We start from the raw sequence: 24360 nt of genomic DNA, 5'->3' as shown, positions 1-24360 counted from the left end.
GCATTTATATACTATCACTTTATGTATTAATATATTATTAATATTTATTATTAATATAATTATATATTTTAATAAGCGCATTACGTTGGTAACATTTCTCATTGATTGACTCATTGTCTCTGTCATTTGTCATTTGTGATTTGCATAGTGGTTACGGGTTGAACTCAAATATAACAGCTAACAGCATTAGTTTTTGACATAAAAACCCTTTTTTTATTGAGACTTTCATGAAGTAAAATATAATTTTTGACTAATATTTACTATAATATATTTACCTACTTATAAAACATGTCTGAGGATGAGATGGAGAAATTTGAAATTACGGACTATGACCTAGAAAATGAATTTAACATAAACAGAAATAGAAAAAAATTTAGTAAACACCATCAAATATACGGTAACAAAGACTTAACATTATTCTTATTAACCTAATTAGTGATTGTTTTATATCTCTTCGAAATTTTACTCAAAATTTTCTATTAGGTATATGGGCAGATAACAGTGATGATGAACAAGAACAGAAACCAGCCTTTAAATCCAATAAACAGCCCAAGTCTTATTCAGCTCCTATTGGGTTTGTGGCAGGTGGAGTTCACCAAGTTGGTAAGAAAAAAGAAGGTGATAAGAAGGCAGTCAAAGATGAAAATTCTGATGAGGAATCAAAACCTTCCTTCAATGCTCGAAACAGTTCTGATGAATCTGAGGAAGAAGCACCAATTAGAACAGGTAGAGTAGTTTGTTTTAGATGAAAAAAACTGCATATTTGAGTGTGGTCAACAATATTGCTAATATTTTATAAATTTTCTGTAGGTTTTGGTATGGGAAATTTTAAGAAAGCCCCACAGTCTATAATGACAGAAACAAATGCAGATATAGCAGGCTTGAGAACAAAGAGCAGTGTCAATCCAGCATTAATTAATAAAGGAGTTGGTCATTGGGAGAAACACACAAAGGGAATAGGAGCCAAATTATTACTTCAGATGGGTTTTCAACCTGGTAAAGGTTTAGGAAAGGATCTCCAAGGTATTTCTGCACCAGTGGAAGCACATTTGAGAAAAGGAAGAGGCGCTATTGGGGCATATGGACCAGAAAAACCTGCTAGTGTACCCAAATTAAGAGTAAGCTATATTTACTATACCTACCAAATTTGTTAGATGCTTCTAAAATCAATGAAGCTTGTATCTACATCTTAGGTTGTGAGTCTTAAAACATAGTTATCTACCATCTATAACATTATTTTTGTCTCAATTGTTTCCCAATTTGGCTTAAAATAACACGAAATTTCTATATTTTAAATAGGATTAATTGTTACCAAAATATCCGAATGAAAAAACATACAGTTTGCTGTATAGGGAAATTTTCAATTTGAAATATAATCTTCAATACTTCAACAGTTGCTCATACACCTTGAACCATACAAAGTTGAAGAATACCTTCAAGCTGACCTGCAGGGAGACTGAGCGCTCTTATCTGAATCTAAATGTCACTGTTATTATCCTTATATTTTAATATTACTTTTATGTTAAGTGTAGGTTGTTACAGCAACCATTACAAATTATAATTGACACCATTCTCTCTATTGACAATTTATATTTGTGTGTAACTTGTGAATCCTGAGAATAAAGCTTTTTTCTATTCTATTCTATTCTCCAAAATCTAAATTTTGGTCAATATGTACCCCCGAATTTGTGTGCTTTGGTTTAGAGTAACCATTTGCGATTGAATTGAGACAGTTTCTAGTAAGGTACTATTATTTGTTTTAGTGACGAAATAGATCTTCTCATGGCGCCGTCTCCTTTTGAAGGTTGGCGATCCAAATGGCAATTGTAGTTTTGGAAACTGCTGCGTGAAAGATTTCTGCGGATGGGCTGTTGAACCATCTCCTCAGATCTTTCAGCCACGAGTTCTGGCGTCTTCCTACTGATCTTTTGCCCTGTACTTTTCCTTATGCCCTGTATTATATCTGAAACAGATATAATTTGTTTTTCTCTGTTCAGTATGAGTTTATTCATATTAAGCCATCTCTGTGCTTTATCTAATCTATTATTAGCGATATTCAATAAATTATTCAAGGATGACCCTATCATTTAAATCATTTACATAAAAAACAACATGACTGTTTCAAAAACCTTAGAGAATGATGGTAAGAGGCTTATCGGACGATAATTTTCTAGTAAAGTAGCATCATCTTTTTTATACACTGGTTTTACTACAGCTATTTTTATGTTGTCTGGAAATATCCCATTTATGAAGGTATTGTTTATTATATGACATAATGGTATTGCTGACAAGAAGAATATTTATTAAAATCACTGTTGTAATATATTTTTGTTTTTTTAGGATAAAGACATGAAAATGGCAATAGACATTGACAAGGAGGAAAAAGGAGAATCCAAATGGAAGAAGGCAGATTCATTAACAAAGAAAAGCAGATACTATTACCGAAGTGTTGATGATGTTATTGAAAAAGGTAAACGTCCAGGAGCTTATAGACATTTGGGAAACGCAAGGTAAAAACTGTATAGTTTAGATTTAAAATCGATTCTTTCTTAGGGGTTAAAGTAACTGACAATGCCCAAATTAAGTCAAGGCGATGAAGAAAACAAAGACCTCAATGATAATTGGCTGTTTTAAATTCAATTTATTACTCTATAACTGTAATAACTATCAATGACTTTATTCATTTATTGACGTTATTCATTAAATGTCTTATCTGGCTTCTATCCATTTTCAACTGTATATTTTTAAGTAGCATCAATGATGCAATGTCAAATGTATCTTGTTAGTTTATATTGTGGTTTTTTGTCTGATTAAGAAGAAATGTTTCTCTATAATCCTCTCCTATTTTTTTCTGTTAGTAACTTCTTTGTTGTTTCTTATTGAATCAAAATCGTAGTCAAAACGGGAACCTATCTTTTATAAATAAATCTAAAAATACAACAAACAGTAACAGATCTGTAGTTTGGTGTGTCATTACTCACTGACTATTAGAAACTTGTCATTATTTGTCATAAATGTGTTGCCAACTTTCAAAAAACTAAAATTGATGTGTTCACATCAATGTACTTAATGAAGGGTGTTTTTGTTAGAGGTATGGAACTGAAATGGAATAAAACAGAGATGGTTTTTATAGATTGACATGAAATTGTCTTTATTTGAAAGATAATATTTTGGCATTAAATTAAATATGATTTCTAGCATATAACCATCATGTCTGGCTCTGATGTAGTCTAAACTGGAGGTCCAATTTCCAATTACTTTTTCCAATATTATTTATCACTGTATATCGGCAATAACGTGGCTAATGTTGTCCTCCAAGTGGTCAATTGTTTCATGCTTGTTATCATAGACTAGCACCTGCATTTATATACCTCTAAAAAAACACCCTTTGCTTTTCCTACTTCTACTTTTTTGTATCAAGAGAAATAGTGAAGATCAGCTCCTGCAAACATACTTCCTAGTGTGTTTATAGATGTTCAGCACATTTTGTGATTTTTTTTTTAATTTAAGCAGACAAATGATGGGGGTTGTCCTAATCCTAATAGTTGTAGATCATGTTTAAACAATGTTTCTTGTGTAATCTAAAATTTCTAAGTGGATCTTTAACCTTTAACGAATTAGACAAGACAGAATGAAGATGTATGTAAAAAATTGTATATTTTTTACATAAAATAACAATGAAACTTTATAGATCTACTAACAGATGGAGCCAGTATTAAATATAATAATTCATTGGATTATTTTAATATGATGTAATTAAACTTTCTAAAATTCTAAGTAAACTACTGTTTATATGTGTTTATTGTATTATATTTAATGATATTCTTTTAATTATATTAAAGATATCAGAATATGAAAAGGTGAAGATAACTTGATCCAAATTCAATAGGAATTTAACTTACATCAGGAAACCTATCAATTTTCAAGACTCTAGAGAAAGTTTCCTTAATAAACTGAAGTATGAGAAGAAAATGCAAAAGAAGACCTGTTGACACAAAATTTAGTAGAGTTCTTCCATAAACAAGAGAAACATATACCAATATAGAGGAACATACCAAATCTTAATTATATTGTATTGATATAATCTAGTTAATTATTATTACATTGAAGAGGGGTGCAGACACACCGACAACACTTGGCACTTATATTTCTTGAGTACTGTATAAAATGTTATACATGATTTGTTCTACATACATTTTTATATAAACAAATTATCAACTTCTTCTTTTTCTTTTAGTGAACTTTCCAAAGTGAAGGTGATTGACATGACAGGCCCTCAACAGAGGGTCCTCAGCGGATATCACGCCCTTAGCGGACTTAAAGCACCTCCTGGAGTGGAACATTTTGAAGATGTCGTCCACAAAAAATGTTCCAACTTCACCTTACCGGAAATTCAACACAATTTAGATTTATTAGTTGACCTTTGCGAACAAGTAAGGCATACCATTCAGTATATTAGATTGAAATTTAAGCAGACATTTTTCCTCTTTCAGATGAAGTTTGAGTTGAGTTTATTAAAGCCCAGTAAAATGAACGATAGAGCAGTTTTGGATACGGAACCATTTCTTTGTTTTTTTGTACTTTTTCATAACGGTATACATATATCCTAAAGGAACAAAATATAATTTAGTTATTGAAGAGAAATTTGCAAATTTGGAGAGAAAAATTAATATTTCCTCTTGTAGTACTAAAACTTAAGATGTGGAGTTCTGAGAATAGACAATATGGAACACTTACAACAAATATTATAATATTGAATGAAAAAAGTGACCAGAAATTTGAAATAATTATAAAAAATACATCAGTAATGGGATTACAACTTTTTGGGTTACTGTAACATTAAAGTATACATAAAATGATAAAGACTGCAAGTGGCAACTTCGATAGTTAATACTTCTATGCATATGGGACACATTTAGTGCAAATATCTGTCAATTCTAGTTAATATGAACGGTTTACAGTAGAGACTAATAGTTATTACCTTTTGTAACAATTTTATTGGTTCAGCTGTTGCTTTTGGATTCTCATAAATGGTAACATAAATTTATTGTGAAGCTGCAATGGTTTGTCTGTAAGTTGCTGCTGTCAGACCAAAAACAATATTTTTATGACTTCTAAACTCATCAGCGTTACTCTGGAATTATTTTTCCTGAAATTTCTTGTATATTATAGATATATGTTTCTTTAAATTCAGTCTGATGCATTTCTGTGTGATATAGTGTTCTGTAATGGTCGATTTTTCAAAATTACTAACACAATTCTTGTTGTGTTTGCTCAAATGAGTTTTTATACTGCTTTTTGTTGTTCCATTATACACTCATAAACTGGTACAGTTTGTGATAAATTGATTGTGGTGGACAACTGTTTTCTTTGATATTTAACAGATATTAGACTTTCCTGTAGTCTCTATACACTTTATACAACATTTCTTAATTCGTCTGTAATATTTTTAATAGTAGGCAAAACTTTTAACATATAGAGAATGAATTGTAGAAATTTCAACAAAATAACAGTCACTATTATCTATAGAATTGAGTTTTGCATAAAAGTTAATATTATTTCGTTAAAATGTCTTTGTTTATTTAATTTCTCTGGCAAAAAGAATCTCAAGCTACCTCTGTATACCACTTTAAGTCCAATGATGTGTAGGGTAGGCCTAGCCTGTTTTCTTAATTACTGAGTGTTTTTTTTATTGTGGAGTTCAATATTGGGGTTTTTTTTCAACCGTAAATAAACACTTAACGCGAGCGTGCTACTGGCTACGTTGGTAGTTTTCTGTACACACGTAAACGAAGATCCAATTGAAATGTTTTCTCTGATTTTTGTATGCTTTTATCAATTGTTTATTTATTTTTAGGATATCATAAGGATAGACAGAAGTAGTCGTTTAAACGAAGATAAAATAGTGGCGCTTGAACAGGAAGAAAGATTATTACGAGAAGTATTAAATAAAGAGGGCGAATTGATGGAAAACATACAAGAAGTAATATCGGTTGTTGATAAATTAATGGATAGTACGCAGACATACTCTTTAGGACAGATTGCCAGTATTTTTAAAGAATTGCAGGTAAGAAAAACTGTTCTGATTCTAAGTTTGTTTATCTTTCTCTCTTGAACTTAGTATAGTTGCTAAAACATTCAAAAATCAACCATTTAGGCAAAATTTACAATAATTATTATTCACTTCTCTCTTGTTAACACACAACAAGGAAAATTATTTTCCTTCAGTTCTTAAATCCCACGAAAGACTAATCATTCATGTGGCTCACATGTCCTATTTACTTTTTACCAATCTGATTAAATTAACATCGAAAATTGCAATATTTTATGTTCTTAGTATCTGCTGTAGCTCAGCTAATAGTAGCTAATATAGGGAGTTATTTTTGAAAATTTTATTCAGCAAAATAAATTTAAATGAATGTCAACAAAAAACAAAATTTATTGTATAATATTAGTTTCCTAACATTTCGAGAAATTGTTACGTCATCTGTCAACTGTCTAACTTGGCATTGTCATTTTCGCGTAGCATTGTCAATTTGCTGGGATAGTAGGTAATGTAGGGAAATATTTTTGAAAATTTTATTAAGAAAGTTAAATTTAAACGATGAATTTGTCACAGTCACAAGACAAATGAGGTGTGACTTTGAATGCATTTTCGTATTTTGAATGTATACAAAAGGGTTAAAAAGGCTTTTAAATTTCCTAATTGTTTTTAAATGTTAAATACACACGGATTTAAAGGTTATTCTGAAGGTAAGTTAGGTTATTCTGAAGTTAATACTAAATCCCATTCACGTCATCTATTAATTGGTCAACCAAAAGCTGTCATTTTCGCATTTTGTTGCCGTAAGTAATAATATTACATAATATAGATGTAATCTTTAAACTGTTTTCGTGGTTTTCACCTTGAAGACGAATATTACTTTCAAAACGCACACTAAATTGTTAATTTGAGTGAATACACATCAATAACTCAAACGAGATGTTGTTAAGGTGATTAATGTAATTTTAAGATGTGCAAGATATGATCTTAAAGCAAAAAGAGGCACTTTGGCAATTTAGGCTAACAAAAAAGAGAACTGTGAAAGAAGGAAGAAGAAAACAACAAGAGATAAAGTTTTTTCAAGGAGAGAAACTAATTTAACTGTAGAAAAGCAAGCCAAGATCGTCAGCAAGGCGCTTGAGTTATTGTTCTTGGTTCGATTGTATAAAAACGACTTATATAGTGGAAAAAAAACAATCGGATTGCACAAAAATGTTATTGGGTGGTCCCTTCGGTCCCCCTATAAATTGGTCCTTCGAGCCGGATAATTTCGAATTTTTTTTTCTATTTCTATAACTAATAATTGTTACTTATATTAAATTATCACATCGATTTGAACGATATTATAGTCTAACTAGGATTTTTCTCTAATAGTTTGCAATATTTTTAGGATAAGCACTCAGAGGAATATGCAATGTACGAACTAGGCGAATTAGCTCCCGGCCTAATCGGCCCTCTTATAACATCGGCTTTAGCCAATTGGAATCCCCTATCACAGCCTCACCAACACGTCGATGTATTTAACCAATGGCAGGATATCCTGACGTCACAGCACCGTGGGAATCTAGAAGGTAATAAAATGGGAATACAGCCATATGATAGTTTCATTTGGCATACTTGGATGCCTGTTATGAGAACTTGTGTTAGGTAAGTTAAGATCTGTATGTTCATATTTGTACGGGATGGCGATGAAAAATTGGTTTTAAGTAGTTTTATTTTGGATGCGGAATTTTTTGTTTCTTTGGATACTGTTTTTATAGTTAGGAATTGGCCCTATTACGAAATTTAGAAGCAAAATTAACAGTGTACGTTTATGTGGACAACATTATTGCGGTGCAGCGTTTCTAAGTCTCATTGATTTCTCGGAGAAGCCACTGAGATCGAAAAACGTCCTGATTGCTTTAACAAAACAGATGACAGCATCCGTTGGATTTCGACATTTCGTCTGTCCTTTTCATGAATATAACTATATTTCCATATATGCTTTCTGTTGGTGACGTTACAAATATTGATTTTGTATATACTTTTGTCCATTACTTGGATACTTTTCTCCGTTTATGGCACTTACGAATTATTTTGACCTGAATGATATCTTGATCTTTAATTGTTTTTTTGTTTTTTCCTTGTAAAGTTCTTCTAGTGCTTAGTATGTTTCCAGATTCCTATTCTTCATTCTTTTATTGTCTTTTCCTTTGCGGTTTAAAGGTGAATTATGGCTGTGTCTAAAGAATGAATGACCAGTGATGGTCAAAGAGAATGTTACAGTGGATTCCCACAAACCGCAAGGACAAAGGGAAGACCAAGAAGATCGCGAAGATAAGATAAATGGTGCAATGGAAGATGGGGGTCTACAAGCAGATGACTGGAACGATTGCAAGCGTTAGAAGCTAGGATGCTAAGATCTAATCCAAAATCTTTACCATCTTCAGTCTCAACTTCCATAAGAGTATCATCTGATTCTTCACAATAATTCTCAATTTCGCTTTCTGATGTCTCCTCATCAAAATCTTTGCGAATATGAGATTTTAATTTTTTCTATATTTCTATATTGCTTGCCTTTCTTTCCTAGCCCGTTTCTCTTTTTCCTCCTTTACTTTTATTACATTTTCTAATCTATTCTTTTCTGCTGTCTTTTTTTCTTTCTTCCTTTCTTTTAGAACTTATTCTCACGGCCTTTGGGTATGAACGAATTTGTTTCGGAGTAAGTTTTACATCGGAAATAATTACAATTTTGGAACTTTGTTTTTCGGTAGTTAAAACAGGTTGACAATTATTGTTGACTTGTGGTTGAACATTTGCCGATGATGGTGTATGAAAGCATTTCGGAATTAGAGAGTGTACTGCAATTTAGACAATCATTAGTTGTGGTATCTCGCTGCGATAAATTACTGACTTACATAACTTCAGCTCCTACGAAATCTTCTGAGGAAAAAATATTTTTATTAAAGGGATAGCAACCAGTGTTTAACCCAGAAATAATGTTTTTTCTATTAAATGCTTCGTCAAAGGCTGGGGCTGTTAGATGTGCAATGTCATAAATTGTTATAGCTTTTTCCAGATTTGTATACATCCATAAGTTGGATGCTGCACGACAACGACCCTTAAAAGGGCCAAATACATACATCAGGAGGCTGCAAATGATGTGTTGTGTGTGGAGGAAACGTTAAGAGTACTAAACCATTTTCCCTGCAATACAATATAATATCTAACTTTTCCTGTGTATTATGGTTATCCATAAGTATTAACTCAAGTATCCATAAGTATATACTCAAATTACTGGATGAAAGGGGAATTTCAGCACTACACAAAATATTTAACTTGCTTTATGAAACTGGCTGCTATCATCAACAGTGGTTACGCTCTACCTTTATTCCCCTGCCCAAGAAAGTCAATGCAAAAAGATGTGAGGATCACAGACTCATTAGCCTGATGAGTCACACTTTAAAGATATTCTTAAAAATACTACATCAAAGATTATACAAAAAATGTGAATGGGACATCAGTGACTCCCAGTTCGGGTTTAGGCAAGGTTTAGGAACACGAGAAGCAATAGTAGCAACACAGGTGCTGATCCAAAATTGTTACGATCAGAAGAAGGATGTGTACCTATGCTTTTTAGATTACCAAAAAGCGTTTGATCGTGTCCAACACCACAAGTTAATGCAGATCCTCAAGAAAGTTGATATAGACCAAAAAGACATAAGATGCATTGAAAACTTGTACTGGCATCAAACGGCACAGTTAAAAATAGACAATTCTATATCCAAACCCATACATATAAGAAGGGGCGTTCGACAGGGATGTGTGCTTTCCCCTCTTTTATTTAACATTTATTCGGAAGCCATATTTCAAGAGTCTTTGGAGGATGCAAAGATGGGAATCAAAGTGAATGGAGTATTGATCAACAACATACGATATGCTGATGATGGTGTCTTAATTTGTGACAACATAGTCGATCTTCAACAACTTATCACTATAATCGGAGAATACAGTAAGCGAATGGGATTAGAGATTAATACCAAAAAAACCAAATTTATGATCATCTCCAGAAACTTGGATGCACTTGAAAACTCCACCATAACACTGAATACTAAGTCCATTGAAAGAGTGAGTAAATTTAAATACCTGGGATCGTGGCTTTTTGAAGACTGGGCATCGGACAGGGAAGTAAAATGTCACATTGAGCCAGCTCGACAAGCTTTCATAAAATTCAAGAAGGTACTGACTTGTTCAGAATTCGATCTTCAACTGAGACTAAGGTTTACTAAGTGCTACGTGTGGTCAGTGCTGCTATATGGCGTAGAGGGCTGGACACTCAAAACGAGGGATATCAACAGATTAGAAGCTTTCGAAATATGGCTCTATCGCCGGATCCTAAAAATACCATGGACAGCGAAAAGCACAAATATAGATGTCCTTTAAAGAATAAACCAAGAACGCCAACTTTTCGAAACCATCAAGAAAAGGAAAACGGCGTATCTAGGTCACATCATGCGAAATAGAAAATACCAGTTCCTCCAACTTATAATCGAGGGTAAAATTGAAGGCAAGAGAGGAATGGGACGCAAGAAAATGTCCTGGCTCCGAAACATAAGGCAATGGACAGGGATTAACGACATACAATCTCTGATACATATTGCAAGAAATAGAGAATTATTGGAAAATGTGATCGCTTACATCCATTAGTGGATTTGCATCTGAAGAAGAAGAAGATAAGTATTAACGCAGGGTTTTCCTTAGAAGCATGCTTTACAACTTCGAAGAATCCCTCGTTGGTCATCCAACCACTTGGAGAAGCAATACCAATGCTGTCTGGAGCTCCAGTCAGGAATGCCTCTTTAAATCGCACTCGTGGGAAGATATAATCAGGTGGAATAGCATTTCCATTGGCAATGATTATTCCAACAAACGTCACTTGCTCACCTCTCTCTGCTCCAACTGCTTGTCCCACTTGCTTATAGCCCTTATTTAGCATTTTTGGCATTTGCAGTTGTGTTTACTCCGCTTTCATCTACGTTCACGATTCTATCACTAGTACATTTCTACGTTTTGTAAACAGTCTCTAGGTTATCAAAAAACATCTTTACTTTAACTTTATTAAAACTGATGTTTCTGGCTAGACTACTAGACTCCGGTTTTCACAAAGATAAATTATTGTGAGGCTTCATGAAACCTTTCATTCACTAAATTCCAGCAAAATGATTTTCCGACCATGACTTTGGCATATTTTTTTTCAAGCTTTAGAGCATACTCATATGCGAATTTGAAAGTAGGTTAATCCATACTGTAACTTCGAAGATTGAAGAATATCATTTACTAGACTGTCCTCTTCTTCATTTAAAAAAATCTGCTGTGTTATATATTTTGATGAAAACTTTATATCTGATACTTCTGTATCATTTATATTTTTTTTGATTTAGTCTTTTTAATCTTTTATGAACATGGACTTCTTCAATCCATATCTCTCTGCTACGTTTCTGATAGATCCGTTACCATTTTTTATATCGCAAATGGCCTGAATTACTACGTTTTCAGCAATATTACTTCTATCAGTTTTTCTGATGTAGTTTCTCACCATTATTTCGAACTGAAAGGTAAAAAAAAGATATTTTAGGTTGTTTAGTTTTGAAAGAACCTATGGGGTACAAGTGGACACTGTCCAATTGTTCCCCTGTATGGTGTTCGCATCTGCTCAGTATGTATAGTTTTTCAAAAGTACCGAATATCTGTTTTTAGGTTATGACTAGAACAAAACTCTATAAACTTACCTGATATCAAATATGACAATATTCAAAATACGATGCAATTTACAAGGAAACACAGAATGTAACTAAATAATATTACAATCTCTAAAAAACTGTTTATTTACTTTTACGCGGCAAAAGTAACACATTTTCATGACACAACAAATATATACAGGTGAATTATCGGTATATTAATTAGAACAAAAAGACTTTTTGATTCACCTAAACTGTTCAGGTGCTCTTATCTGTGTTGGAAGTAGTTATATCTTTAGCATTGTATTATTTTTATTGAATTTGTCGAATTGTTAGCGTCTTCAGCTACATTTTCGTTCTTCGACTATAGTACTAGGACAAGAACTAGGGCGAGAACTGCGGAAATCCTAACCGAGCTAGTAGCAGCAGCAGAACGAATGGGGTTACAGATAAATCAAAATAAAACCAAATTCATGGCGACTAACACAAACACAAGAGCTGGAAATGTTGACACAAATTTAATCATCAATGACCAAAACTTCGAAGCAGTCAAAGAGTTCATATATCTAGGGACATCGGTTAACCCCAATAATAACACATCTGAGGAAATAAAAAGGCGAATAATAATTGCAAATAGGTGTTATCATGGTCTATCAAAGTACTTAGCTAACAAACGTCTGTCTCAAAAAACTCGTCTAAGGCTGTATAGAACACTGATAGTCCCCGTTCTCACATATGGATCAGAGGCATGGACGCTAACGAAAACAGATGAATCCGCTCTATCCATTTTTGAAAGAAAGGTGCTACGCAAGATATTCGGAGCGGTCTGTGAGAACGGAATATGGAGGCGTAGATATAACTTTGAACTGCAGAATATCTACAAGCATACGTTTGGTGGTAAAGATATTACCACTATAATTAAGCGAAACCGCCTGCAGTGGGCAGGACATGTAGCCCGGGCCCCTGAGTCAAACATGATAAAAAAGATTCTATCAGCGCAACCCGTGGGAATGAGAAGACGGGGTAGACCAAAGCTGAGGTGGATGGACGGGGTAACACAAGATGCCGAGAAGATCGGAGCCGGCAACTGGAAAATGCAAGAGAGGGACAGAATAGAATGGCGTAGAAAGCTTGAGAGGGTCGAGGCCCTCTAAGAGCTGTAGCACCAAGATGATGATGACTATAGTAGTTTGTAAAATATGATATGTCTGTCAAAAACTGTTGTCAACTATTATAGAATCCAAGGAATAGTATATTTTTTACTCGAAATATGAATGAATAGCAAACGAAGAAGTTTATTTAACGAAAATATTTATAATTTTGTATGTTAAATGTTTAACTACAATAGGTTTGTATTTTATTTATTTTTTTTATCAATTTTTTACAAAAGTTACTACTACAATTCAATTTTTTTCGTTTTAGTATAATATATTTGTTTATTATTGAAAGTTGAATTTCACCCACATCAAGGCCCAAAAATTCTGTCATTTGTCTTGTAATTGTTCCTTTTATTGATTATTTACTTAAACAACTTAAATAACTTAAAGTTATTTATAAAATACTGTTTTTAAAGAGTTTGATATCATATAGTGCTCCGCAAATTATTTTTTTCAACAAATATGTTACCCAAATAAGTTCAAATAATCTTAAAAGACAAATATTTTAGCCGAATAAACTCACAAAAATCTTGCCTCTAGCATTAAAATATTTTTAGGTTAACATCAATGACAATAAGCAACCAATCCCACATATTCACTGCTGCGACTTTCAACAGTCTGTAATAATCATCAGCATCATCATCATTCTGGCTGTACAACCATGCGTCCAGTCGTCCCTATCCATCGCTTTTCTCCGCCAAGCACGTATTCCCATATTTCTCATGTCTTCGTCGATGTTATCAAGGAACCTTGTTCTGGGTCTTCCTCTTCTTCTCTGACCAATGGGTCTATCAAGGAGCGTTTTTCTAGCTGGGTCATTTTGTTCCATCCGCATTACATGCCCTATCCACCTCAGACGTCCTATCATAATATGTTTTACGATATCAGGTTCCTAGTATATTCTATAAAGTTCGAAGTTGTATCGTCTTCTCCACACTCCATTGTCATACACAGGTATACAAATTCGTTTACTGCTTCGATGACGTCGTTTTCTATAACAAGTGGTTGTAAGATTTGTGGTTGCGTGCTTATTTTCATGTACTTCGTTTTGTTGGTGTTTGTTATTAAACCCATTTTTGTAGCTGATTCTTTTAATGCCGCATACGCCACTAGTGCAGCGTTTTCCGTTCTTCCAAAAATATTGATATCACCGGCATAGGCCAGGTTTTGCACTGATTTATTTTATATTGAACCAGTGGTTGTGATTTGTGACATACGTATTACTTTTTCCAGAGCCAGATTGAACAGTATACGGGAGAAAGGGTCTCCCTGGCGCAGTCCGTTATTTGTTTTAAAAGGTTCAGACAGTTCCCTCTGAATTCGTACTCTACATCCAACTTTTCAAGAGTTAGTTTTGTTAAATTTACCAACTGATTTGGTATTCCTAGCTCTTTCATTGCTTTCAATATTTCTCTTCTACTCACAGAGTCGTAGGCTGCTTTGTAGTCTATAAATATGTGATGAGTATCAATGCCATATTCCAGTGTTTTTTCCAAAATTTATTTCAGGATTGCAATCTGATGAATTGTCGATTTACCACCTCTGAAACCAGCCTGGTATTTTCCTACTATCCGTTCTGCATATGGTGCCATATGGTGACCTAGTACTGTGAAAAATATTTTATACGCTACATTTAGAAGCCTAATCCCTCTGTGGTTAGATCATTCAAAGATATCTCCTTTTTTGTGTATGGTGCAAAGTATTCCAATATTCCAATCATTGGGGAGGGATTTCTGTGTCCATATTTCTGTTATAAGCTGCTGTAATGCCATTATGGTATCATGACCACCTTCTTTATATAGTTCAGCTGGGAAATTATCTATTCCGGGTGATTTGTTTCTGGCTAGTTTTTTAACTGCATCTTTAACTTCAAGAATCGTTGGTGGTTCCTCCTACCTCTCGTCTGTTCCCCTTATCTCATCTCTTTCGTCTTCCAGGTTTTCTTCTTCTTCCTCTGTATTAAGTACCTGGTTAAAGTATTCCACCCATCTATTCAATAATCTTTCCTTGTTAGAGTCTATAATAAACTCGCTCTAATTGTATGTTTATTTTATTTGTAGTTCTTGGAATCCACGCGATTGTGATCCTCTGATAACCCTGCTAGAAACATGGAAACCAGTTCTGCCCCAATGGATATTAGAAAATGTACTCAGCCAATTAATAATGCCGAAAATTCTGAAAGAAGTTAACGAATGGAATCCTCTAACCGATACCACACCCATACATGTTTGGATCCATCCCTGGATACCTCTACTAGGTGAGTATTGGATTAAAAACATTATAGAGGCTTTAAATGAATGTTAAATGAACACTACTGGTGTAGAACTCTAGTTTTTTTCAATTTCTATTAATAAGAATTTGTTTCAACATATACATAATATTTACCGTACATTAGTTATTGCACCTGTGATAATAACTTTCTGATCTCATATCCAAATGTAGTTAATTCAAATCACTCTCGCGGGTACATTTTTTGTTTTGCTATATTTTCCTTTAAAATATTGTTCGTGTAAAAAAAATATAGTAAACTACTCGTTGCACTTACGACACTCTGGGTTTCCTCCGCAACTCTTCTGAATTTACATTTCTTTTTTGCAAATTTTTCATCGAATTTTGGGTGTTTTATTTAAGCCATTTCTCTGTTATTTCATTGAGTTATTCCTTTAGTTTTGTATGATAATTCTTCATCTACTTTCTTCTGCTTTCGAATAGTTTTATTGAGTTTTTACTTATTTTTTTTTTATTTTGTTGATTAGCTGTGTCATTCTGCACTACAAATTTGTGTGAAAATTGATCCATTAAAAAATAGTTCCCTCGATTTTCGTTTTTCTGCCATCTTGTGGGGACTCAGTGAAGTTTGAATGTCACATTAGTTTGCCAGCTCACTCAAAGATGGCGCAACAAAAGGGAAATAGTCGATTTTCTCGTTGGCGCCATCTTGTGGAGGCTCTGTTAAGTTTGAATGTCTTTTAAGTTTGTCGATTGATTGGAAGATGGCGCAACAAAACAAAATAATAAATTTATTAGAAATTAAACACATAAAATACAAAATACTTTTTTTTAGACGATAAACTTCAATCTACCATATATCCAGTGATTCAAGAAAAATTGGGCAGCGCATTAGAAAATTGGCATCCGTCTGACAGGTCTGCGAAGTTGATGCTACAACCGTGGCAGAGAGTGTTGTCGAAAGGAAACTTCGTAGCATTTTTGCTTAAACATATTGTACCCAAACTTCAGATATGTATGCAGTCATTTACAATTAATCCCCACCAACAGCATCTAGGTAGGAATATGTTTTATTTAACAAAAAAAAATCAGAAGAATGTAGCATTTTAATTGAGGGAGTCAAAACAATGTACTAAAAACCGTCACTGTTTACCTTACTTTGTTTGGAATATTTTTTAATTAAAAAAAAACGTATATTTCATATTATTTTTTTGATTTTTATATTTAGTCACATTCTAACAGCCATATTGACGGGTTGACTAGAGGAACACCACTGGAGGTCAATAAAAATGAGTTGTTTGAAGAATTGATCGATATGCTAATTATTTACCATGAAGCTCGAAAGACAGTTTGTTTATATATGCAAAGATTCCACGATAGTCGATACAATACCCGATATTCGCAAATACAAATTAACAAAAAAATCAAAATAACCTCCAAAAATTATTTGAAAGTATAAATTTTTTAGTTCACGTCTTCGATAATCATCATAATTACAGTAAAGGCGAAACTATTCATTAAAAGCAACAATTTTTCACAATATTCTAATAACTTTAAGTTTTACTAACAGTTTCTGAGTTGAACAGAGTCAAATATGGCTACGTCGAGCTTTTGATTCCTCTTCTGGAGTCATCATCATCAGCGTATGGACTTGTTACTTGCCCTCAGTTTACTCAATCGCTGACACTATACACGTTATGTGAGTGACAGGAGTAATAAAGTGAACTGACAAGAAAGCACTCTCGAGTTTCCTCAACAAGCAAAAATCTGATGACGACTCCAGAAAGGATGTATCCAAATTTGACGATCTAAACTAGAAACCATTAACCAAAAATTTAATGGTAATTTTTATGATACATATAATAATTTTTATTGAGGAAATACTAACTTCCATTTTGTTGCAGATTCTTGGCACTGGGTAATGGATTGGAATGATATGTTGTCCGTCGGTAATATGACGTTAATTTTGGACAAATTCTTCTTCCGAGATGGTTACAAACTTTGGCGATGTGGTTGAATCATAATCCGAATTATAACCAAGTGACAGAATGGTATTCAGGATGGAAGAGGATGTTATCGGATGATTTATTTAGTCAACCCACAATTAAAGGTACCTAAAGACTTATTTTTTTCGTTTAACGCCAGTTTTTGAAGTTATAAGGTATATCAGAATGTTCGTTATAGTGAATGGGGCTGAAATTTGTATTTGATTTTTAATTTTAACTTGTTGTTAAACTACTGCTAGATTATTTGGTGTTTCCAGCATTGTATTATTCTCTCACTCTTCACATGTCTTTTTTAATCTATTCTTTTTCTTTATGTACTTTATTACCTTATTTTATTTATTGTTTTAATATTCATTAGCTCTATCAAAAAGCTTGGAAGTACATAAAAATATCACTTATGGTAAATAAAATTCAAAATAACGATCGTCTTCAAGGTTTGAACATTTGAACTACTATATACTTTCTGCACTGTCACGTTTTATGTCAATTTTTGAATCCATTAAATGGAAATAGTCATTATAAACAATGTTCTCCGCAAAGTTTGGTCGTTTTTAAAGGTTCAACTTACCATATCGATTGCTATATGCTTGTATTCTATGTGTATTCCATTGTTTATGTAGCGCTTTTCAAATTGTCATGATTTATTTTGTCTGTTATTTGTACTGTTATTTGTTATAATTTTCTCTCCAATGAAAGTATACAGAAATATCCACTATAGTTAGTGCAACTCAAATCTGGATCGGCTTGAACGTTTGTTTATTTGAACTACTGCTATATTATTTGCCATTGGCACCATTGTGTGTTCTCTCACTCTTTGCGTGTCTTGGTTCTTGTATTCTTTTCTCTTGTACTCGTATTTAAAAAACCATTATTTTGACGACGTTTCAGCAGAGTCAGGTCCAACCACAATAAACGTTGCGCCATAAGAGCGCCAAGATCGACTATATAAGTAACCGCTTCGACCGGGAGTCAGTTTACTTTGAGCACTAGCAAGACGCGTTACTAAAATACCTGACTGCGGCCTATCTGACAAGAACAAAATGTCATAAACATATAATTGTACATTTCACTACACTACAAAAGGACAAACAAACACTTTAAAATTATTAAAGAAAAGCTACATTGTGTGCCGAAGCCGGAGACAGAATGGCTCCCGATCTAACGGAAATGTTGGGGTGACATGTGACAAATGACAGCTTGGATGAGCAGTCACAATCATAGATATGTGATCTGCACCTTTTAAAAATTCTATGAAACTAAGTATTGACCAAAAGTCCAACTGACACTACTATAGGAGGTCACTGATGAAATATAAAATTATATAGAATATTTTTTAAAGTAGATTGAATAATCCAGATCTCATACTCAAACCTGTCTATAATAATTAGGGTGTTAGTTTGAGAGCAACTGAAGTCGACGTAAAGTAAGAATGCAAGAAAAAGAACTAAACAATATATTAGACAGTGGGTAGTTGACTACAATAAAATGGTCTACCAAACACTATCTGTAATGTAGAAAGGAAGAAATCTGACTATGTAATTAAAATACTAAAATTAAAAATGAAAATTGAAAGCAAAGTATATAAATGGTGTGTAATCCAAGTAGTTCAGTTGAACCCACAGTCAATGGTAGAACTATAAAATTAATATGGATGTGCTCAGAGCAGGAAGTCTAAACAGTCGAGCTGGGTCCCCTACGAGGTGAAGCTGTAATAAAGTTTTTAAAAATAGGTTTAAATTTAGTACAATTTAAATTAATTTGAGTATTAAGACAGTGAGAGTTTCCATTTGTTTCCCTTGTAATCTCCAAATCTTCCAATAAATCCAACTCCATATAGTTTTTCTTTCTACTAATATCATGTAAGATAGATGAACCAGTGTTAATGTTAAAATTGTGTTTACTGGATAATAAGTGTTGACCAAAACTTGAAGAGTTTGGTCTTTTCAAATGTTCTGAAACTCTAGTGGATAACTTTCTAATGGTTCTACCTACATAAGAGGCATCACAATCATCACATTTTAATTTGTAAATACCACTTTTGTCAAGTGTGTTCATCCTATCTTTGGTGTTGATTAAGAAGGAACCTAAGGTGTTGTGTGACTTGAAGGAAATTTTAATGTTATCAATTGTAGAAGTAAAAAGTTTAGATATTTTATTGGAAATGCTGCTAATGTAAGTGAAGGAGAAATATCTGGTGTTATTTGAAGCAGTAGGTTGTAGAAAACATTGTGATGAATATGCAAGCTTTTCTTCAATTTTTAGTTTAGCTCTATTTAGAAGCTTATAGATAATGTTAGGATCATAACCATTATTGAAAGCAATTTGTTTAAGAGTATTAAGTTCTGAATTAAAATTATCATTAGAAAGTGGAATTTTGAGTAACCTATGAATGTAACTGTTGAAAGCAGCCATTTTATGTTGGGTTGGATGATTAGATGTATCATGTATAAACATGATCTGTTTGGTTAGGTTTTCTGTAAATATTGTACTCTGTAAGAATCTTTATTACGGGATATAGTCATATCCAAGAAGTTTAACTTTTTATCAGATTCTGGTTCCAGAGTAAAAGAGATGTTGGGATGGAGGTTATTAAGATCATCCAGAATCTGTAAAGCATCATCTTGGGTTCCCTGTATGAGAGCTATACAATCATCAACATACCTTGACCAAAAAACTATTTTGCTGTTGTTGTTAACAAACTTCTGTTCTAAGCTGTCTAAGAAAATATCAGCTAGAAAAGGTGGAGATCCCATTGCTAAACCTGTTGGTTGTTTATATATTTTTTGATTGAATTGAAAGAAGTCCTGATCCAGACAGAATTTAAGTATAGTTAAGATAGCATCTTTGTCTTTTGCCGATATGTTGCAATTGTCTAGAAGATTGTGTACTAAAGGTAATGTTTCATCTCTTGGTACAGAAGTAAACAAATTGGAAACATCAAAAGAAACTAAATAAAAACCCTCTTCTATCCTAATGTTATTTAAACGTTCTATTAGATCTAAACAATTTTTAAGGGAGAACTTAGGTTTAAAATTAGTGATAGACTGAATTGTGTTGTAAATAAACTCTGATAAAATAGAAACTGGAATGTTACAAAAACTTACTACAGGCCTTATGGGACAATTGTGTTTATGGATTTTAGGAAGTCCATATAACCTAGGTGTTATAGGATTAGATACAATTAACTTTCTGTTATATTTAGTAATAGTGTCATTAAACAATTTAACCATTTCTTTTGTTTTATTAATAAAGGTGTTAAGTGGATTTTTTTCCAAAACTACAAAACTGTTATCTGAAAGAAAAGATTCTACTTTCTCTATGTATTGAGTTTGTTCTAAGATTACAACACAATTACCCTTATCAGCCTTGCTGAGTACAAGAGAATATCAATTTTTTGTTTAATTGATTTTAGCAAATCCTTTTGTTTTTTAAAAATATGGTGATTTCTATGAAAATTGCGTTTGTACTTACATTGTTGTTGTTGAAGTAAGCTAATGCAAGAGTTTCTCAAATATTGTTTAGTATCAGCATTGTTAGTCATACCTTCTATTTCTTACCTTCTATTTATACCTTATATTTATTATTTGTTGTTTCTGATAGGTATGTTATGGTGAGTGGAGCTCAAATTTGGATCAAATTCGCAATTTTAACATGTTTTCATTTGAACTACTCATATTATATTATTGGCTGTTTCCATCGTGTTTTCTCATTCTTCCTATGTTTTGGTTCTTCTATTCTTTTTCCATTTGTATTCTATTGCTTAGTCTCGTTTATTATAAAATGGCTTATCTTGTTTTTTTGTTATTCTATTATCGGTCAGTTCTGTCAAAAGTGACTGCAGGTGTATAGAAATATCCATTATGTTAATGCAGCCCGAATTCGAAGCGTCTTCAACGTTTGGAAATTTTATCATTTGAACTACTTTTCACTTCCACTTTGAGCACTTAGTGTTCTGGTATTCTCCTTATATGCACCGGGTGGTGAATCGTCAAACGAGCCAGATGAAACTCAATGGAAAATTCTGTTTGAATGTTGAATTCCTGCTTCCCCAATTATTTTACATCAAAAGGCAAAAGGCAAGAAACTATTTGTAGAGGACTGAAATCTGTACTAAAAACAAATGTTAAAATTGTTCTACGAATTAAACGTACTCCAAAATTTTGCAAAAATATAATACATTTTTCAGGCCACCCCCCTATAAGTCAGGCCACACGTAGTGCAAGAATGTGTATGACATGTTGCGTTTTATATAATGAAATAAAAATTTTGGCAATTCAAATATTGTCCAATATCAGAAACATCAATATGACCAAACGCAAGACGTCATACACATCCTTGCACTGTGTGTGGCCTATCTTTTAGGGGTGGCTTGAAAAATGTATTTAATTTTTGTAAAATTTTGTAATACGTTTAATTTGTAGAACAATTTTAACATTTGTTTTCGATACATATTTCAGTCCCCTACAAATAGTTTGTTATGACTTTTGGTGTAAAATAATTAGGGAAGAAGGAATTCAACAATTTAGAATTTCTCATTGTGTCTCCTATGGCCCTTTTGACGATTCACCACCCTGTATGTAGCTTCTTGTAATCTTTTTTATCACTTACATAGTTATTGTACAAATTTCTATAGAGTTTTCTACATTAGAAGTAGATAAAGTAGGCAATTTGTCATAAGATGGTTCGTTATTTTGGATGAAAAAATTTGCATTATTTATCTTCTAATTTAATTATTATATTTTTATCTAGAACATTTTCACAAAGCACTCGAGATGATGAACAGAGCTGTGAATATTGGTCAACAACCCGGAGCCAAGGAATCAATTTCGTACCTGAAAAATATGGAAGAGTCTGGTGTGATGCCGCCTGCTGCTCCACCACCAAGAGTAGAAGTAAGTATTTTTTTATCCATCTAACTAGCTATAAACGTTCGTCTTTATACACAGATAACTGGTTCTTTATTTTATTTCTATCACTTTAGTGATTCGTAGATCTCCGGTTTATTAGTACCTCGTTAAATCTGTTGGAGACTAGAGAATTCGCTAGTCTTTACCTCTTCATTTTCTATTTTTTTGAAGTCCATTAGAATCAACCCTTAAATTTAACCCTTAATTGAAAATCTCGTTTAATAAATCGACTTTTTTTAGTATTTTAGTATTGTTTAAGACAATTTTAGTATTGTTTTTCATTTTAGAGAAGATTTCGTTTCCATTTCATGAACTTGTTTTTAGCTATAAATAAAATATTTCGTAAAGTATTCTGCAGCCAATACTAGACGTCTTAATTTAAGTAATTAATTCAACTTCTAGATGGCACCACATCGTGCTATATTGGAAGTGTGCGTTTAGCTAATAGAGCACTTCATTTAAAGTGAGAAAACTAATGTAAAATTTATAACCATTTATATCTATTAATTTTTCTAAATATCTTATTTTTATAATTTTTTTGTAGACTATTGCAGAGGCTGTGAAAGCTGCTTCGAAGATACCTCAAGGATTCAAGGACCTGGTGATGAAGAAATGCGAAGAGCGAGGGATGCTCTTCGTTCCTATACCGAATAAGTATCACGAAGCCAAACAAGTTTACAAAATCGGGTCGAACGGCATGCAGTGTTATATAGACAGAAACGTTATATTTTATTCTCAGAATAACTCAGTGTGGATTCCTACGTCACTTAACAAGTTATTAGACTCGGCATAAATGTATTTGTAATGTATTCACGTGACAAATGCTCAGTTTTAAACAAACGTCCAAAAAGGACCGTATTGAGTGTAATATGCCCGTTATATCTATCGGAACGTACTTTTTTAAATATATTCATAGAGTGTGTTTATTTACATTAGCATTTGTGACGTGAATATTGTGTAGGTATTTATTTTTTGTACATAGGATGTAAAATAAATTTTTTTAGAAGTTATTGTTGTGTTTTGTTTTGAAGATTGTAATTTATGTAGGTAAGGGTATATGGGTATAGCTCCGTCTAGCCCTTGTTTACTTGTCTAGGAGTAGTAGTGTGATGTCTACACCAAAAACTAAGTCCATACCCATGTACTTGCTTAAATTTGGAAACTAAAAGATTTCTGCTCTGGGACAAACCTATAAACTTCTTCAACGGATTAATTTTAACATAATTGGGATGTATGAACGTTGATTCAAAAGTCGCTACTTCAGAGAAACCATAGTGGAAAAAAAACGATGTTTACTGTTTGTCCTTTTATTCTTCCTGTACATTACTTCTTCTATTCCCTCATGTACCTATTATTTTTCCACTTGTATTCCATAATTCTTCACGTTCCCTTTATGTTCTGACTTATTTTGTTTATTTTTTGTTCCATTATTTGTTAGTTCTGTTGCTGAGAGTGTACAAAAATGTCTATTGTAGTGAATATTTTGATTTGATCATTTGAACTACTGCTATCCTACTTTGACTACTCCGATTAGAGTCGAGGTTAAATATCTAACCCGCTCAAATTTGGAACGTCTTAATAGTTAGAACTTAAGTTCGTTTGAACTACTGTCATATCACTTCCTAATTTAACACTGTCTTCTGTCACTTATCCTTTGTGCTGGTTCCTGTTTTCTTCTTGACTGTTGTGTCGTTTTTTCATATCTTCTTTATGTTCTGACCTATTTTGTTCAATGTATTCTTCACGTTCCCTTTATATTCTCACTTATATTGTTTGTTTTTTGTTCCATTATGTGTTTCTGTCAAAAATTCCTGGTAAGTATAGAAATATCTATTATGGTGAATGTTTTGATTTGATCATGTGGACTACTGGTATACCACCTTCTACTTTCAGTAGGTAGTCAGATCAGTTGAGGTTAAATTTGGCGCGGATTAAATAGAAATGGATATTAAAGAGAATAACCCCTTCAAATTTGGAACGTCTTCATAGTTAGAACTTAAGTTCATTTGAACTACTGCCATATCATTTGCTACTTTTAAAACTGTTTTGTTACTTTTCCTATGTGCTGGTCCTTTTGTGTTCTTCCTCTCTGTTGTTTTTCTATTTGTATTCCATTGGTTCTTGTAGTGTGTTTTTCATATCTTGTTTATTTTTGTTTTATTCTTCGTTAGTTCTCTCAAAAATGCCTGAAAGTGTATAGAAATATCAACTATATTAAATTGAGTCCAAAAAATTGTCTTGTGGGTTTGAACAGCTGCCATGTCAGTTATTACTTTCAACATTGGATGTCATATTATTCTT

The 24360-nt window shown here is 32.9% G+C and overlaps 1 protein-coding gene across 1 annotated transcript; it reads left to right on the top strand.

Annotated features, from left to right (window-relative positions):
* The first annotated feature begins 153 nt into the window (after positions 1-153).
* Positions 154-23069, top strand: sip1 (septin interacting protein 1). Its single transcript, XM_072521073.1, is given in 13 exon segments — positions 154-397; positions 484-726; positions 811-1118; positions 2341-2510; positions 4238-4433; positions 5858-6067; positions 7434-7690; positions 14978-15174; positions 15982-16203; positions 17051-17125; positions 17128-17256; positions 21902-22044; positions 22604-23069. Coding segments are annotated over 13 exon segments (2508 nt in total). The 5' UTR covers positions 154-288; the 3' UTR covers positions 22853-23069.
* Positions 23070-24360: the final 1291 nt, after the last annotated feature.

Source organism: Diabrotica undecimpunctata, chromosome 1 (assembly GCF_040954645.1).
Source record: "Diabrotica undecimpunctata isolate CICGRU chromosome 1, icDiaUnde3, whole genome shotgun sequence".
NCBI classification, from domain to species: Eukaryota; Metazoa; Arthropoda; class Insecta; order Coleoptera; family Chrysomelidae; genus Diabrotica; species Diabrotica undecimpunctata.
Note: the sequence above shows the minus strand (reverse complement) of the source record. Positions and strands in the feature narration are given on the sequence as shown.